Source organism: Python bivittatus, unplaced genomic scaffold (assembly GCF_059951505.1).
Source record: "Python bivittatus isolate LINGU-HERP-01145 unplaced genomic scaffold, Pbiv_v1 ctg000790_np1212, whole genome shotgun sequence".
NCBI classification, from domain to species: Eukaryota; Metazoa; Chordata; class Lepidosauria; order Squamata; family Pythonidae; genus Python; species Python bivittatus.
Window position 1 is genome coordinate 2,800,517 of NW_028277110.1, and position 19,592 is coordinate 2,820,108.

Below are 19,592 nucleotides of genomic sequence, written 5' to 3' on the forward strand. Positions count from 1 at the left end.
CAAATGAATGTCAGGCTGGCCAGGCTGCTTTTTATTTTAAAAAGGAGATAGCTGATCACAGCCTTCCCCAGCCTGATGTTCATGAGATGTACCAGGAATCTGGGAGCTGAAATCCTTCTACATTTAGAAGTCAGCAAGCTGGGGAAATCTCAACTAGGCTTCATCTAACTCTTCTCTCTGTGTTAGTGTTTTGAAATTCCAGACATTGTCAGCCACAACACCCTTAAGACAGTCCAAAAGCTCATGAGATCACCAAATCTTAAGCAAGTATCAATATTCTGAAGCCCTCTTGTGAGATCTTGGTTACTCCTGACTTTTTGACATCCGCACCATTGCAAAAGGCAGCAAGACAATACCTGCCTTTTAATTTTAAGCGAACAAGTCCTCACAGTTAGGGTGGGGATGGGACACAGTTCACGTCTCAATAGGAAAAGGATGGGATTCTTATATGCTTGGCTATTTCCTACTTATCCTGAGCTGAATGCTTCTTCTGCTTCAATTATTGCAGCCCCGTAACACTGGGAGATGTGGAGATCAGAAGTCCTGCAATTAATTTCTCCCTCTCAAACTTACATGCTATTTCTCAACTGCAAAATTTAGAGTCCTCCAATTTCCCTTGAGGACTGGGAGGGGGAATTTTCATGCCAAACATACAAGGGCACCAAGAGACTCTTTTAAACATCCCTGTTTTATGCTGCAGCCTGCTAACTTGCAAAAAAAGCCAGAGGTTTTAATAATAGCTGCACGATCCATCATTAAGACATGGAAAACTGACTATTTTTAGAAGTGCTTGGCCTTCAGATTTCTTCTCGGGGGGGGGGGTGTGTGTGTCAAAAAGTGACAAAATGTTCTGGGGAGGAGGAAGAGGGCTTGATGCCAGGGGTGGTACAATCAAATGCTGGACTAAATTAAGAAAAAACCTTAATCTCAAATTCACAAGCAGCCTTGCAGCTTCTCCAGTTTCTGCCTGGAGTCATACATGGCACAAGGCCTACAGTAGAGTGTCCCAGTTTTGCCTTAGCACGTGGTATGAATCCAGCCACTCTGGTTATCTTCATCTCCTGCTCTTCCTTCTTATATTTATATCCTGCCCTCTCTCCAAGATGTTTAAGACAGCATATACAGATATCTAATCAGGCTTCCTGTTTGCTACTGAGTTAAACTATGATTTGTCATCCTGGTGCAGAAGTAACCATGACTTGAGCAAATGTATTGCTTATGGATGTCAACTTTTGTTAGACTTAGATAAAGAGATTGATTTAACTCTATCATCATCATCATCATCTTCATCATCATCTCCTCCCTCACTATAAGACCCAACTTCCTTCTTTTTCTTTGCTCCAGACTGAACATTAAAATTAGTGCCTTACTTGGAATGGGGAAATACAGCAAGGAGATTGAAAAGCATCACTTCAAAGGGAACCATTTATCTTTCTAAACTTATTATGATTAAAAAGAAAGAGCCAAAGGTTTAAACAATGAAAATAGAATTTTTATTAAAACAGGCTAGCAAAATGTCCTGGATCAAAAGTATTTCCAATTTTTTTTTAAATGCTAATGGGAGAGATTTAAAAACAAATCGTTAACATCAGATGACGTTATTTCCAAAGTTGGCAGGAAAGTTTCCAAGGACTTACAAGTCCTTTGAAGAACACCAAAAGCTCATTTGAAGTTTGACTGAATCCTTGTAGTATGAGTCCCAATTCCTTAATTATATGGTAATATAATATTTAAATAAAATACAATGTGATTTGGACAAAGGCTAAGGATTTGCTTTCTAAATTGAATGCTTGTCTTAACAGAGGCTGAAAACACTGAGATGCAAGTATTCAGTATCAAACTGCAAAAGTGAGCTCTAGCCACAACCACATGCTCATGGCTTAATAAGGCTACAAATGCTTTTCAAAAGCAACCACAAGGCCTCCATTCATCTCACAATCTAATCCATCAATCTGTTCTTGAACAGCCAAAAAACAAGGGTGAGATCACTCCCATTCAGACCAACTAAACCACTGGAAGCTGACCCACCTTTTCTACACCATCAAGTAGCCAACTCTAATTGGTGAAGCCTTCACCTTCATAACCAAGGTTAAAGTAATCCACAGGAACAATTTCTAACATCTCAGTGGGTGACAAAAATGATCTCCCACATCAACCACCACCACCTGCAGGGTTGGGTGTGTCTTCACTTCAATCCCTGAAAGTTTCCTGGTCTTGATGGCCTTTCTAAATCCTCCAAACCTCCATCCATGTTGATAGATTCAGTGGTATAGAAATATTATAAACAAACAAAGAAATAAGGGGCTTTGGGCCACTATAATTACAGAGGGAATGCAGTTCCCTGCTCTGGCTTTTAGCTTCCTTTCTCTTCTTTCCAAACTGGGAAAGCAAATAAAGGATCAGAGAGAAAGAGAGAAGAATAGATTGAATTTAATAATTATTGGGGGGGGGCAGGGAGAGAGAGAGAAACACTACATATTTTAATCAGTTTAAACACTTGAACTTGAGCTGGGGTCTAAAGAGAAAAGTGGATGCCATCACAGTGGCAGGAGCTTAAGGCAATCATGACGCCATCACAACTTCTGAAACCCAAATGTCAGGGGACTCCAATGAATTCTGAATCTTCTTCGCATCCAGACTAGGGGTCACTACTCTACAAATATATATAGTATCTTTTCCAAATCTTCCTTGCCTGCTGTTTTGTGCATTACATAATAGTTGCTCTCTGGGCAATGTTGATTCAATTATTCCATTATAATGTTGTACAACTGTGACTCGTTCGTTAGTGAGAGTAAGCGAGGTGATGAGAAGGTAGCAAGGGCTTCGAGCATGTAGGAAAATTTGCTCACCCCTTCAAAAACTCTTGCTTCATCTGCACTGTAACATTAATTCTTAAAATATAATAAATGTACTGTACAGCCCAGTTTATACAGTCATAAATGCCCACTGGCTCTCTACTTTTCTGATCGATGGCTCCCTTGCCTTGTTATAAAGCTATGTTGAGTTGCAACGAAGTCCCCGTTGGAGGGTGGTTGACAATTCTGTTGGCTTCCTCTTGCAGAGAAAGAACCATTGTTTGTTTATTTGGGGAGAAGATGCTTTCAGTATATTCTGCCAACACTTCAGAAGGACTTTTGAATTAAGGGGAGAGCTATCTAACTCTACCTGCTAACTTGTCATCAAAAGATGGTATCTTACTCTAAGCTCACTTTCTTTCAAGTAGGAACCAAAAGGAAACTGCTTGACATTAACTAATACTCTGCTGTTTGCGGGGCGGGGTGAGGGGCAACTCGGGCAATATTTGGACCCCACTGCTCTTTTTGCAGCCTACACAGCATAAAGGCTGAACTCTACCATGTGAAGAAGAAAATAGATAATGCAAAAATAGTTTTACAACAGAAATGTTCATGGCTTAAGTTTGGTCTTTAGTTTTCAGCAGATCAGCTTAATTCATATTTTCCAGATTAATTTGCATTTCAGAAAGCAGCGATCTTCAGTCTTTGAGCTCTGGAGAGTGTGCCAAATTATCCCTATAAACGTTACCTCTCTCCCTATAATATATATTTTTGGGTTAAAATACATAATACACACATTGTAGATAAAATGCACAGAAAATATGGTTTAAAGTGAAATGCTTACAGCAACGGACACATGTTGAAACTTCTTTCAAAAGAATGTGAATGTTCATGTTTTTTCAATCTCAAATAGCTTTCTTTTTTCAACAGAAGCATGATGGAACAGGCATATACCAAAAAGTACAAGCCAACTGCCATGGACAGGCACCCACGTGCCAAAGAAAGGGTATTAATTACAACATCGTTCCTGAAATAATTCATAATGCTTCTGTTGACATTTAAATGAGAGGCTCGTGCATTGGTGTTGTGACACACGCATTTCCACTCTCAAATTCTACTGAAGAATTCCAGCAGTCAGATTTCGAAATATAATTCCCAAAATAAATACCGTAACCGCCAATCAGCTATCAAGAGGCACAGAAAAATGGATCGTCGCGTACCAGAAAGGAGAAGGCAGAAATGAATCGGCTTACCTGCCTAAAGTGCTGTGATGAGAAAAGTGAAGGACTCATAGAGCGCAACTGGGAACGAGAGACCATTTTCTCAGGAAGCTCACCACAAATGGGCTGTATGACAGAGTTTGCTGCATGACAGCATCTTTTTGCTCTTTTCAGACATGCCAACGGTCAGTTTGTTCCCCCTGGCATTTTTGGCAGCAAATATTCCAGTTGCACTAGAAATGCACTAGAAATGCACATTACCTGAGCATTTTGGACAGCATGAATGGGGTTCATACACCGGGCTGGAACAATGCAAGGCCGGACATTTGATTTTGTTGCACAGCACGTTCCCGGTCTGAAGGAAAGAAATCAGAGAAGGGAGGTAGGCCTTCCTTAAATACATTCAGCATGCAAAGCCGTTATTTACTTACATGCTTTGATCGGGCTTTCATGCAAAGGATTGACTGGTCCCCCCAAATGCCGAAATAGCACAAAAAATGGCTTATCTGGCTTTGTATTGGGGTCACCTGGTTCTAGAAGACCCCTCCTCACTTGACACTGACTTTGATAGCCTTTGATAGCCTCCGTCATTAAAATTGCTACCACTCTGACCTCTGCAGTTAAATAATGCATTCGATGATTCGTCGCCCTATTTTATTGTTGCAAATCTGAACGTACGCCACACTGAATTCAAAGTGCGGTTAAGTAACATCTATCTGAGACAGCATTTCACCAGGACTGTTTATCCACCTTCAGAACCAGGTCTTCAATTTTTTTCTAGCAAAACTAGGTTTGGGCTGCAACAGAGAAGGAATGAAACACGAAGGGGCATCAGTTCCAATCTGTAGTATCAGTTCAACCGGATTTGAATTGCATCAGATTAATCATTGTCAATTCAATTTGAACTGGGTTGATTCAACTGGGAAAGCCGTTTCAAACACATCTTATTCAAGGCAATGATTCAGTCCAAATTGTCCGTTCAGGTCAGACTGAGCTAGAATTCTCTGTGGCTTTCAGTGAATAGGACAATATCTAGGGATACAGCTGGGAGGAAGAGAACTTGTATCGTCACAATCAGGAAGTAGGTGGGATGGCAGGATGAGCAATTTTTATTTCAGATGTGATTTCATTCACTCCTCATTTTTAAGCAAGCCTAGAAAAGGGTCTTTCTGAGCCCAAAGCAGAATTCAATTATTCAGCACACTGCTTCCTGCTTTTTCTGAATTTTGCCCTAGAGAGTGCCACAAAGTAAATTTGGTTAAAATTCGTACAAAAAAGAGAGCATATTTTAGGGCAAAATGTATACAAAAAGGCTTACTTAAAAAAGTGTAAGTTTCTTTCAGGGACAAAAAGGATTGATGCGGTAATGGAAAGGAATGGAGTCAGGAACAAATAGATGCAAAACTGATACAGACTAGAATGGAATACTTTCTGCGGCCGTCCCTTCACAAAGAACCTCGTGATCTGAATGGCACCCATTCCTCTACCTTGGGGGCAAAGCAACCTATAATGCCTAAAACCATTTCAGTCACTAACCCAGCACTCTTGGGCAGGAAAGCAGACCTTCCACCAGATTTTGTGCAAGAATGCTGAAATCGCACAAGAGCTGGCAAGTTCTGGAGACTTCATTGAGTGTAAGTCTTTCTTTATGAGAAGGTGAAGGGGGAGGCTCTGATGCATGGGTCTGGAGGTTAGTGTCAGGCCCAGCCCAAGAACAATGGTGAAACAGTCCTGTTGAGTTCAGTTCCTTTATCTGCTTGCACCTTATAGACAGAGTCTTGCCAAACTAAATCTATGCTACCACAACAAGTGGATGTACCCTGAGAGATTCTAGGGAGTGGCTATCCTGAACCTCTTATGCTTCCCATGCTCCTGCTCCGGACTGTGTTGTCTTTTGTCTCCTTTCCCTTGCTGGAATGCACCCCCTCCTTCCTGATAGCCTTGCTCTCTGCTGCAATCCACCACAGTTAGTAACCTCTAGAAGAAATTTACCTCTGAGCAAAGACAGCTGAAACAATAAACAATTCCATAGGGTTCAAGATAAGGGTGCCACATTTCTCCTACGCGATACTTCTTATCTTGAAACATGCAGTAGGTTTCTGAATCTGCAAAAAAGAGAAAGGGAAGCTGTGAACTGTGGAGCAACAGCAGTGGGAGTACTTAATTTCTGTAGAAAAGATATACAGGGAGTCCTTGGGTTAAGAACACCGGTTTACAAACAACCCATAATTCAGAGCAGAGCCTATTGTAGCAAAATTCGAATTAAATACACAATGATTTGAGTTAAATACATAATGTTTGAATTCATTACACAATACTACTTATACAGTATTATACAATCATACTGTTCTGACTTATGTACAAATTCGACTTAAGGACAGACCTTGGGAACGGACCTCATTCTTAAATTGGGGACTACCTGTACATCATTATTGTAGTCAACATAGATGGGACTGCTACTATTTTATGCTTAATGATGCTGGAATGTATGTTTGATTGCTTCACAGGACGTTCAACTCTGTACCTGCTTACCAGATTGCTCCAAATGGGGATCACTGATCAATTTGTTAGCTTATGAGATTTGCAAGGTCCTGCTCAGTGTCAGCTCCTCTTCTGGCACCACATATGTTAAAAACAAGGAAGCGTATGGACCAAACACTTCCCTAAAGTGAAAATCAAGAGGATAATAGTCCTTCCAATTCTAGTAGAATTAGAGAATAATCAACAAAGCAGTGAAAATCTGGGAAAATGAAAACATCTTGAAGGAGTCCAAGATGGTATCAGAGCGGAAGGCACTTCATTCATATATGCTGAGGTGGACAAACTCCAGATGTTGCTCTCTTACAGTCCCCAGCAGCCCTCACCATAGTCCTTGCTGGCTAGGGCTACCCAAAGTTGAAGTTTAGCAACCTCTGGAGAACAAGGGTTGTCCATCCTTGGGTACCACTATTGACAACTCAGATTCGGGCAACCAAATTATGGCTGAAAGATCACCTTCTTGGCGCTCAACCCCAAAGCACTTTCAGGGCCCTTTACTTAATAGTCACTGAATTTTATAGTCAATTATCTTTGGACAAGTGTTAAGCCAAATGCCTCAAAATGCTCTGTTGGTACTGAAGTCCCTGGAAGGTCTTGACATTCAAGACAGTTAGGAGTACAAAGCCTTATCCTTGCTTTGCACCTCAGCTTGCTCTCAGATCTTTAATCTGTTTGGCTTCATCTTCTGAACCTGGCTGGGTCCTCTGTGTGATTCTGAACCTGGCCTCCAGTTTCCAAAAAATCTTGCACTTTTCAAATAGATACAGGCTGTTTGAAATCACACAACCCATTCAACTTGGATAATGCTTTAACACCTTTTTCTGAGTTTGCGGAATGGTAAAATAACCAAGAGGCCAAGTTTTAAAAAACTTAACCAGTGTTAACCCTAACCTAGTTTAGCATGTTAACCTAAAACAGCCATTAGGTCTTTGACTGACCTAGTTAAGTAGGTTGTATGAACACAACCTTTTGTTTGCACTGGAACTTGCTTCTGAGAAAACAAGCTGGTTTTGTGATGAGTAAATGAGAGGTTATATAACAGACCAGGAACTGTTGCAAATTAAAGCATTTAGCAATCAACCTATATGCCCATCGTGGGCTTCGCTGCTCTGCTTCTCAAAAGAGGAGATCCATAGCAAGAACTTTGCTGAGATGGGCCGTTCAAATCTGGTCACCTCAATCAACTTTCTATCCTGCTCCAAGGAGAAAGAGGGATACAAGGAACATTTTGGTGGCTCATGTAAAAAGATCTACTTCCATTTCGGGTGACTGCAGAATGAATGAAATGTTCATGCCAGCAAAGCAGTGAACTGGAAATGCCACTGACAGTCCATTGGCCAAGCCAACGGCTTTGAGCATAGCTATTTGCACACCTCAGTCTAGTGAATAAGCTTAGCAGGGCGGAGAGAATGTCTTATTTGGACCAAGTCCATCTCCTTCCTTTTTGCTTGTTAGAGTTGTTGGGTTAAAGATAGAACATTATTCTAATTCTACTCTTGAATTTGGTTACAAAACATAGGGGGACGTGTGAAAAGAGTCAAATGAAAGCTACTCCGGCGATAAATAAATATTAGTGCCCTGTTGAAAATACAACCTGCATTTTTTTGCCTTTCAGTTCTCATTCTACTTATTAAAAGAAAATTGTCTTTCAAGAATTAAGTCATCGATTTTGCAAACCACTTTCTCTACACTTCTGTTTTCAAGAGTGTCATGAAGATTTTCACTCACCTCTTAACATTTCATTTTATGAGGGGACATTTACTCTTTAATGTGGCCAACCTTAAGCTGGTGGTCACAGAACTTAACCAAGGCTTACAATCAGACACCTTGCCAAGGATTCTAAGCATGGGATGAAACCTGGATATCCTTTTCTAGATATGTCATACTTTCCTTGCACAAATATTAATGCCAGAAGAAGCAGCAACAAAATCAGGAACTTGCTGAGCATAATCTCCAAGAATCAAGCTTCAACTAAGAATATCACCAGATTTGACTCATGTCATCTCCTGTACACAGGTATAACAGCAAGCTGTATGCTGATTTAGCATCTGAATGATTTCTTTTCTTCAGTTAAAGAAAAGCAAGATTCCAGCTGAATATTTTGAAAAACTTCCTAACAGGTAGAGCAGCTGAACAGTGGAATCGCTGAGCCACCAAAGGGATGGGCTGCTAAATGTCTTCAAGCAGAAGATTGATAGGCGTGGAGGAGGGGAGGTGCTTCTATTGGAGATGCTTTAATTTGGATTTCGGCATTGATCAGGGAGTTGGCCTGAATTCCATTTCCAACTCTACACTACTGTGATTCACTATATCAAAACTGCTTTATGGACTGGGACATATATTGTGCTTACAGAGAGCAGTCCTTATCATTTTTGCTCCTTGCTTCAACATGAACCCTCTCTAAATATACCAATAAAAGTCTTAGAGAGAGAACTATGGGTATAAAGTATAAAGGAAATCTGGATCTCAGTCGCCTGGATCCATGTGGGAGCTAGAATCCAAAACCTCTGGAAGATATCAAATTGCCCTAATCATTATAGGATTGCATGCATGGTATGTCTGAAAATCTTCCAGGTATGGCAGTCTTTAATGCACATAATGTCCCTTACTTGGTACTTGAAATTAAACCATCATTAAAGTATCAACTAACTACATCACCTGGGTTCACACCATACTAAATCACAAAAACTAAGTATGCATAGCATATTGTCTGAATGCCACCCCTAGGTTTGTAATTGATGTGATTAAGCCTGTTGTGGGAACCCAGCTTGGGTTTACATTGGGAAAGCAATCATTTAAACAAACCCATCTCAACACTGAGTGCAAATGAGACTGACCTTGCACTTGTTTCAGCAGCTCAGTTCGACCTGAATGGTCCCCATTCATTATGTTATTAATTATTTTAATTAATACAGTTTTTGCAAAGGAGAAGATTTTCCATGGAAAAATCTAACAGTGGAAAATGTTGCAATGGGGGGAAAAAAACATATTTTTTTTTCATTTGAGAACATTTCTTTTGAGAACATTGCTGCTGCTGGATGGAGACCAAGCATGCTGGTGGTAACAATGGTTACAGAGACTTCTGTGGTGGGGACAGCTGGAAATTCAGGACCAAATCTGTTGCTGCTACCCTTTGTGTGGCTTTGGGGAGTAGGTATGCAGAAGCATGGAAATCATCCTTTAACGTTAGTTTGGAGGAAGCAGCACTTCCCCAATTATGAAGCATGCAGCTTTATTAAAATTCATTTAATTAATGATCAGCAGAAGAACCGCTCCTGTGGATTATCGCCACACTCCAAACAGCTCACAAATCACATGCACGCATGTAGACCCTAAAGGCTTATTCTGGGTGCTTTCCCACAGCAGGGCGTTAATTACAGCTTCCAACACATTGCCCGAAATATACTTACATTTTCCTTGTTCCGCTTTAATTTCCTCTGTGAGAATGAGGCAAAGCAAACAAGCAAAAATAAAGCGGATATGTTCCAGATTCCACTTTTTCTTCATGGCTGCCATCGAGGAAAGGGAGGTCAAAGATCCTCTGATGTAGAAAGTGGTGGATCTCTAGGGGAAGAAATACAGTCTCATTTAGAATGGACACCACTCTTCCCAGCGAACTCTTCCAAGAGAATTAGGCTTCTGTGACAAATGAGTTCAGCCAGGCAAGTGAGAACAAGACATGTACAGATCTTCTGCTGGGGCACAGTTCTGAAAGAGGCATTTTGCCAAGTTAACATGTCCGCTTTGAGAGTTTTTATGTGGTGCAAAGTGTTTTGGAATATGTTAGGAGCACACTTTCGCTTCGTGCAGGCCCCCTGCCTAGAGACGTTGGGGAGAAATTAATTTAACTGGCATTTGAATGGGAGGCTTATCCGTTTTTACTGTGGAAGCAGTACCCCCGTGGACAGACAGCAAGCATCGGAACGCTTCAATTCTCCAAATTTGTAATGCAGTTTGCACCTAACGATTATGTAAAAAGGACAAATCTGTAGTAAAATGCAAGTATTTGGGGAAACGATGAACAAAACGCACCCAAATTGTTTGAAAACTGGGCACATGACATAAGAAGCCACAATATAGAAGCTTGGAGATATTTGCATCAAGCTACATTTGCTGTGAATGTTTAGAGTAAAAGCAGTTCAAATTCAGTGAAGCAAACCTGAGAGATCTGCTGAAAATGAGACCTGGGAGAAAAAAAGATGGTCAATTTCATAAAAGCAGAGAAACTGAAATTGACGTATTTCTCTGCTACACCTACCAGATCTCTCAGGTTTCCACCCAAATTATAATCTGGTTTAGCCTAGTTCTGTGAATTATGCATTTCTTTGTAATGAATACATGGCTACCCCTATGAATGGCTGAGGCAAAAGAACAGGATGGCACCCCCAATGCCATGTACCCAAACCAACTGGGTAGACTGGTGGCTGAATCTTAATTCAGGAATGTATCTATGAAGGGGGGGGGGGTGATGTGGTGGATAGCAGCAGAGAGCAAGGCTATCAGGAAGGAGGGGGTACATTCCAGGAAGGGAAAGGAGACAAAGACAACACAGTCTGGAGCAGGAGCATGGGAAGCATAAGAGGTTCAGAATAGCCGCTCCCTAGAATCTCCCAGGGTACATCCACTTGTTGTGGTAGCATAGATTTAGTCTGGCAAGATTCTGTCTATAGGGTGTAAGCAAATAAAGCAGTTGAACTCAGCTGGATTGTTTCACTGTTGTTCTTGGGCTGGGTCTGACAACTTTAGTAATTTGGCCAGCATCTTCAACTGGACCCACAGAGACTAGGGCGCAGGGATGGTCAAATGGCCTCCATGGATCTACCCAAGTGTCTGCTAGCTCAGTGTTTTTCAAACCTGGCAACTTTAAGATGTGTGAACTTCAACTCCCAGAATTTCCCAGCCAGCATGCTGGGTCAGTTCCATGGGTCATCTACTGTGCTACCTGAAGGGTTTGCTCCATGCTACCAAATGGTGTGGCCAATGTAAAAAGATCTATATATTTTAATCAGACTAGGTGTGGAGCCCAGATTTCCCAGGGAGACATGGACATTATGGAAGTAAAACTCCCTAGTGGCTAAGCCATAATTACAGTATCTGGCAGAGGTCTCAGACTGAGCAGCCTTGAGGCATCGCAATGCAAGGACCACCCCTGCTCTAAGTATGTTGCAATGTCACAGACCAAAGCAGCAAGATCTGCAGATGTTGCTGGCCATAATATGTTCTTTGTTTTTGATTTTGCTTGGTGAACAAGGACAGTAAGTCCCAATTTAGGACATAGGCTTGGTTGGCTGAGCTGACTGCAATGGTGGCTTAGAACAATGTGCAAACACAGAGATGTGGTTTGTTTGGGTCTTCCTGGGTTGTGTTGAACATCACCCAAGCCTCAGAATTATTTTTGTAAAAAGGAGAGAGAGCAGGAGAGAGAACAGTCAGGATTTTTCTAGAAAAGCTGTAACTACTTGCCTCCTCTGGAAAACTGACTCTGGGTTGTTCAACAAACCTTTGTTCAGACAACCCATGGCTGCTCTGAGTCCTCTATTCAGTTTAAATATTCAGAGTAGCCATATTTTTTAGAAAAATAAACCATATTTGCTACATTCATACTTCACGCCAAGACATAACCCCTGGTATCAAATTACCATGGCTTGATGTAAAATTACCATAGCTTGATTCATTCAAAGCACTAAATCGAACTAAAAGAAACTCTATTATGGCTTAGCATGGTGGATGAACTCACCCAAAATCTAAACCATGGTTGGAATTTCATCATAATTTCAAAGGCAGAAATTTCATTTAAAAAACCAAACAAGCATATCTAAGCTTCTGACACATAAGCCTTTCTTGTTTGTGTTGTATCTTAGCCTCTTCCCAAGTATTATCAATTTCAAGAAAGATGGTCTAGGTATGGACATGAGGAAGCAAACAGAAAGCTAATGATTTGAGCAAATATATTTTTAAAGAGTGACACAACAGCAGCTGCCTTATTTTGGAATTTCAGAGGCATCTCTTCATTCCAATCCCCTCAAAAGGAAGGGTAGCTTGAGGTCAAAAATGTGAAAACCCACATTTTCAGGACACACAGCTGTGACTGTGCATAACCCCTTGGTTCCTTTTTTTAATTTGGAGTTTCCATCTTTCAATAAAGAACCATAATTAATTTTTAATATGCAACATGTGTTCTCTCCCCTCCCTTTTTTGGAGAAACATATTTTTTAATTCCTGGGTCTGTTGTTGTAACTGTTTTGCTCTTTTGGGTTCCTATTCACTTTCCTTTGAGATCAGCTAAAATCCAGGCTAAGCGTCTGCTTTAAAAAGTGGGATTGAAGGACTAAGGAGATCAGCAAAATCAGGAGGGCATGATGGAAAGAGCTCCAGACTTTGAAGTGTCTCCTGGAGCAAAGTCTTCCCATCACCTTGCAACTCTGAATGGGCCCCCTGTAGCTCCTGTCATGGTCACTTCTCCCTACTTGCTTGCCATTTGGGGACTCATTCCATGCAAGGACAGAGATTGCACAAGAAAGCCACAGCAGTGATCCATCTCTTTACTCCACTGACTGTATAAACACTCAGGGAGGGTAGGTAGGTGAGCTAGTGAGGTGTAGTGGGGAAGGCGTTGGACTTTGGGCAGGAAGACCCACCTTTTCATTCACTCTCAGCCACAGAGGGTCTCTGGGAGACTTTGGGCCACTTTCTCTTTCAGCTCAAGAGCCAGCGTGGTGTAGCGGGGAAGCAGCTGGACTAGGAACACAGAGAACCATGTTCTAGTCCCTCCTCAGCCACAGAAGCTCCCTGGGGGACTTTGAGCAGTCCCTTCCTCTCAGCTCAAGAGCAGTCCCTTCCTCTCAACTCAAGAGTATATGATGTATGGGGAAGGGGCCAGACTAGGATCAGGGAGACCCAAGACTGCTGCTTGCTACCTCTACTGATAAAACGTTTTCAGCAGAAAACCAGCGGGTTTGGAATTGGCTGTGAAAGCTCTGGAGAAGCTAGTCATATACGGCCATGAGTGGGTGTTGGTGTTGGTGGATTCTCACTAAATGCTATTCTTAAGCCACATAAATACTCTTTGTGGATATGGATTCATTTCCTATATTCTAATAAACTTTCTCATACCAGAGAGGTGGGAAAACCCACCCTCATTTGCAACCAGAAAGAGCCTGACCTGAATGAGAGAAACATTTGGGGACCTTAATGTTCACTGGGGGGCTTAATCCTTCAACCCGGAATTCCAAATCTCCCCAAATTCTGATTTGGGGGATTGCGTTCTCTTTGCAACCCTGAAGGCAAAGGCTTAAGGTGGTTTTGCCCCTTTAACCCAGGAAAAGAGATCCAAGCATTTAAGCCCCACCCACCCAATGACATCAGGATGCCAAGCCCCGCCCCTGCAGGTGTCAGCCACCAGCCTCTTGAAGCTGCACTTGCTGAACATTTGCAGCATGGCTTCCCATCCTTTGGAGGCAAGAAAAACACACCTGTACTGTCAAGCCCTGACACCGGCTTATTCTAGTTTACAAAAATGGAAATGAATTAAAATTTTGGCCCACAACAGGCAAAAGAGGGCCCTTGTCTATTGGATCCCATGTTAAATACCATTCCCAACTATCAAGAAGCAACCTCATTTCTGGTCTAAGGAGATTTGAGCAACTCGTGCACAGCATTGTCCAACCAAAGTAGACAATATGGCTTACATAGTGTTTCTCAACCTTGCTGAGTTTAAAAATGGATGGACTTCCACTCCCAGAATTCCCCAGCCAGCCGTCTTAAACTCGGCAAGGTTGAGAAACACTGGCTTACAGAAATCAAGGGCACTTAATGATTCCATTTCCTCATTCTTCCAAGCTGCAGTTTAATCATGGTTTATTGAACAAACCAACTTGGGTTAGGTTTCCATAACATCAGAGTCCGTATAGTGGCTAAGGTAATGGACTTGGATGGGAGAAACCCAGGTTCAGGTCTCCACTCAACCTTGCCATCCACCGTCAGCACAGCCTGACATGGTAGTAGCGTGCGGATAAGATTAGAAAAGACTGGCATGTTGAGGTCTTGGAGAAATGCGTTATAAATGCAATAAATAAATAACGGATTTCAGCCCTAATCCCCGGTTTACCAACCAACTCAGGGGCTGAATTTGTACACTATGCAACACAAAATTCTGTGCTGGTGAGTTGTGTTACTCAGCAAATAAGATCCAGATTAAATAAACCCCATAGGGACAATCCATAAATCCCCCCCCCAAACTTCACCGAAAATATAAGTTCTATATAAATTATAAGGGGAACGCTAGCATTGGATCCATTTGCTTATATAATTTAAGCTATCGTCGTGGATGATTAATGCCTTCTGCAAATGTACCGCTGGAGCAACTGTTTACAATCAAAACTAATGAGAACCTTTCTTCTTATCCTTGTGCTGCAAATGGGGGGCAGAAGAGAAGATGGGGGAAAATGATCTGCTCTGTGTTTTGTTTGATTAAAAAAAAAAAAGGTAGAAAAGAGTTTCTCATCCCCCTGGGAATCGAACCCCTCCTGCCTGTCTGTTATATGCAGCTTTTGGCTACAAGGAGCACTGGACTGAAAGGAACATGGAGCATTCAGAATCCCAACTCAACCACCCAACGCACAGTTGCTCCCAAAACTACAACGCTCCAATGCAAAGGCGCTTCTTTGGGGGAATGAGCACGTAGTCTGCATAGCGATTGTCTACAGGTAGGATGCCCATGAAAGCAGTCGCTTTACGATGACCCAGGCTGACCTCTAAAAGCTAAGTCAGGTTGGACCTGATTAACAATGGGAAAGGACACCATTGGGAAATAGCCAAGCTGTGGGCTAGACGAGGAAGGACAATTAAACGTCTGTGAAAGATTTGGCATCTTCTGTTGACTCTGAAGCAACTTTGGCCCGAAGAAGGATCTAAGGACATCCCCAGAAGCAAAGTTTCCCAGCAAGTTTTCTGAAATTAGAAATGCTGGACTATAAACTTGTCCCCTGGAACATCTTTGCAGAACATGCTTGGCTGGAGTGTGGCTGGCAACTTTTTTTTTCAATGTGATATACGAAAACACAGTCTGTCCGCTGAACCCCACAGGACTGGCAATTTTTATCCAAAGATTGAGCAATGGGGGGGGGGATTTAGGAGAGATGTTGCCCCTGTGAGAATGCAAGGCTCTGATTTACTGTTGGTTTCACAAGTCACATCAAACCACTGCTTATTTTAACTGTGATTTCTTGAACAACTGGCCATGTTCACACCATATGTTCAACTCTAACTATGGTTTAGAAATAGATTCATTTTAACTGGGCTTGGCTCTATGGTTGGTAACCTAGGACCTGGTTAGTCCTAGGATGGGAGAGCACCAGGACATCTAAGGCTATAGCAGGATTTCTCGAACTCGGCAACTTTAAGATGGGTGGACTTCAACTCCCAGAATTCCCCAGCCAGCATGGCTGGCTGGGGAATTCTGGGAGTTGAAGTTCACCCATCTTAAAGTTGCCAGGTTTGAGAAAGAGTGGGCTATAGGCTCAACTCAAATGTCTCAGAAAAAGACCACGTGAAGGCCTCTACACTGTTGCCAAGAAAACCTCAGGTTCATGTCCAGGAAGTCACCAGAGGCTAAGCTAACTTGAAGGAGACTTTACCTTAGATATGTACCAAAGTTTGCTAAACTTGGCAGCTCATTCTGGGCACTTCCAGACCAGATTCCACTCCCCTTTTGCTCCAAGACCGATCAAAGCTGATCTGTGATGGGCTTGACTTTTGCCAACCATAAATGCTGTGAACTTGCAGGGAACATCATGAGACCATCGCTCCTCTCCTCCAGCTGACCACAGGAATAAACAAAGAGGGTGAACAGCTGTGGGATTAACAAAAAGCACCCCCACCCCTGCCATGAAGACCAGTTTGGTGTAGCGGTTAAAGCACCAGGCTACAAACCAGGAGACTGTGAGTTCTAGTCCTGCCTTAGGCATGAAGCCAACTGGGGGATCTTGGGCTAATCCCTCTCTCTCAACCCTAGGAAGGAGGCAATGACAAACCACTTCTGGAAATCTTGCCAAGAAAATGCAAGATTTCATCCAAGCAGTCACCAGAAGTCAAGACTGACTTGAAGGTAATGAGAGCCAGCTGAGTGTAGTGGTTTAGAGCACTGTGTCTCTTGACCTTGACAGCTTGAAGTTGTGTGGACTTCAACTCCCAGAATTCCCCAGCCAGCTTTGCTGGCTGGGGAATTCTGGGAGTTGAAGTCCACACATCTTCAAGTTTCAAGGTCAAGAGACACTGGGTTAGAGGCACAAGACTAGAAACCAAGACAGCATGAGTTCTAGTCCTTCCTTAGACATGAAGCCAACTGGACCAGTCCCTCTCTCTCAGCCCTGGGAAGGAGAAGGCAGGGGCAAATCACTTCCAAAAATGTTGCCACGAAAACTGCAGAGACTTGTCTGGGCAGTCACCAAGAGTCAAGACTCAATCATAGCCCCACCCCAAAACACCCTCCACTCCATACAAAATAGAAAGAAAACACATTACCCGAGTCCCTTCCGTCTTCTCTGCCCTCCACCCTCCCAATACTCTCAAGCTTTCTGAAAAACAGACATTTAATCTAAATTAGAACTCAATCCAAAAAGCCAGCTCTTTATAATTGCCAAGGCTTATCTGTGTACCATGGAAAACAATACCACAGGGGACTGTGGTTTGGGGTGAAATGCAGAAATAATAACAACTTTCTCTCTCTATATCAAATCTGATGCAAATTTACAAAATTTGAATCGAGGATTGAAGGAATGACATCCTAAGTAGATTAGAAGGGGGCACGTAGGTCTGGAAGAGCAAGAGAATATTTTTTGTTTATTTAGTGGGAAGAATTAGAAGGAGGAGTTATAAACATTACCAATATGGGGGGGAAAATGTAGATAGGTTTGTGGCTGAAAGATATCCCATACAGTAGATTGATTGGGAAGAAAATAGGTAAAATATTGATTGGCAAGAGGCTTGTATTATTATGACATTAGTGTATTTCAGCCAAACTTTGAAACTGAAAAATCCTAAAACCTGTTTGGTCTGCTATAGAAAACACACCCACCCACAGTTATGGCTCACATACTGTGCTAAACCATAATATGTTTTGATTTTGGGGTTTGTGAAACCAGCCATTGTGGTCTGTAAATTAGGTTTTTAGCACTTGAGGCCAATGCAGCCCACTTGGCTTATTCAACAAACCGTGGTTAATGAAGTTACGATGTTGTGTGGTATGAAGCCCAGAGAAACTCAAGGCACATTTTTTAAATAAAAGAATTTATCATAGGAAAAGCATTTGTAGGATGGACCCACAAAAGATTTTGCCACATCTGTTTGTCTCTATTGTGCCATAAGGCTGAGATTCTTTCTCTCTCTGGTGCATTTTCACCCTACAGAAAAATACTCAAGAGATACATAGTAGATGTTTTTCTTTTTTAAAAGTAAATTCCAATATTAATGAGCCAATCAACAACTTCATCCAGAGGAGTATGAAATTGTGCAATAGCTTAATGACGTCTAGGGTGATTCTAGTACATGTGTCTACTCTGAAGTCCAGTTTACTCACACTGGGGTGTGCACAGGACTGCAGGTTGACACTTCAATCGTGTTTCTCACTGTAGACACTGTAGGAGGAAAGCCGTGTTGGTCTATGGTAGCCAAAAATCAGGAGTCCGGTAGCACCTTTTCTGAGTGACAAATTTTATGAAAAGGCATCAGCTTTTGCCAGCTTGCAGCAAAATGTGCCAGTTGGAAAAGGTACTACCAGGTGCTTGATCTTTGACAACAACCCTAATCACATATACCCAGCAGCAGATCCTAAGAGACTTCCTAGATCAGTATTTCTCAACCTTGACCACTTTAAGATGAGTGGACTTCAACTCCCAGAATTCCCCAGCCAGCCATGCTGGCTGGGGAATTCTGGGAGTTGAGGTCCACCCATCTTAAAGTTGCCAGGGTTGAGAAACACTGCACTAGACATTACTTAGAGCAAACATACATCTGATTATGTACTTGTTAATGGAAATAACTAAGCTAAAGTCAGAAAAACCACATTTTAGTTCAGCATAGTGTGCAAATGCTTTGCCCACTGAGTTTGGGGACACAAATAAGGCTGGGGCACTAATTTCATTAAAGGCAGCTTGCCCATCCCAGGCCCCCATCTCTTTGCACCCGAGTGGACAGCAGCAGCTTGAATCTCAACGTATGGCTTAGCAGGTCCTGTGAATCCAGCCAGCTGAGATTTTACCCCGAATCCAGTCTTTCAAAATTAAACCACCAACACCAGTCCAGAAATGATTTCTAATATGAAGGTTCTCCAGTGAGAAAGTTCTCATTGAAATGCATGGATGGCTTCCCCAGAATCACTCCTTATTCCCCCAGCAATCTTGGGTCTGCTTTAAAGGAGTGCCGGTCACTCTCTCCTTTGGGGGTGGAAGTCCTGGAAGTCAGGAATCTTGGCTAATTTTCTGCAGCCTTCTCAATCTACCTTGGTTCTGCTCATCTGTGAGTTACAACCAGAGAGAAGGAAGGAAAGAGAGAGAGAGAGAAAGAAAAGGACAAAAGGAAGGAAGGAAGGGCAGAGGAAGGAAGGAGAGAGAGGGAGAGAAAGAAAAGGACGGTGAGAGAGAAAGAAAGAAAAAAGGAAGGAAGGAAGGACAGAAGAAGAAAGGAGAGAGAGAAAGAAGGAAGGAGAGAGAGAGAGAAAAGAACCAGGAAAGGAGGCAAAGAGGAACAAATAAGAAAGGAAGGAAGGATGGAAGGAAAGAGACGCAAGGGGATGAAAGGAAGACGGCAGGAAGGAGCGAAAGGAAGGCAGGCGAGCCGGAGGCAGAGGACGGGGCTGCGCTCACCTGCGCAGTCCACGCCGAGCGGCGCGTCTCTCTCCGACCAGCCGGTGCGCTGTCGCTGTCGCCGCCGTCTCCTCCGCGCCCTTCCCGGAGCGCCCAAGCGAAGCGCCGCAGCGGCTGGGCCGGCCTCGTCCTTCCTCCGCCAGGCGTCGTTACCGGGGCGCACGGGCACAGCTATCGCT

At 42.6% G+C, this 19,592-nt stretch overlaps 1 protein-coding gene across 1 annotated transcript in view; it reads right to left on the reverse strand.

Moving 5' to 3' along the window:
* CHRDL1 (chordin like 1) overlaps positions 1-19,545 on the reverse strand; it is a 41,757-nt gene extending 22,212 nt beyond the window's left edge. The window contains exons 1-4 of the mRNA XM_007432064.3: positions 19,414-19,545; positions 9,964-10,117; positions 6,008-6,120; positions 4,277-4,370 (exon numbers count right to left, since the gene is read on the reverse strand). Of these exons, the coding sequence (XP_007432126.1) occupies positions 4,277-4,370; positions 6,008-6,120; positions 9,964-10,069 (313 nt within the window). The 5' untranslated portion in view covers positions 10,070-10,117; positions 19,414-19,545. The remainder of the gene's footprint in view (positions 1-4,276; positions 4,371-6,007; positions 6,121-9,963; positions 10,118-19,413) is intronic.
* Positions 19,546-19,592: the final 47 nt, after the last annotated feature.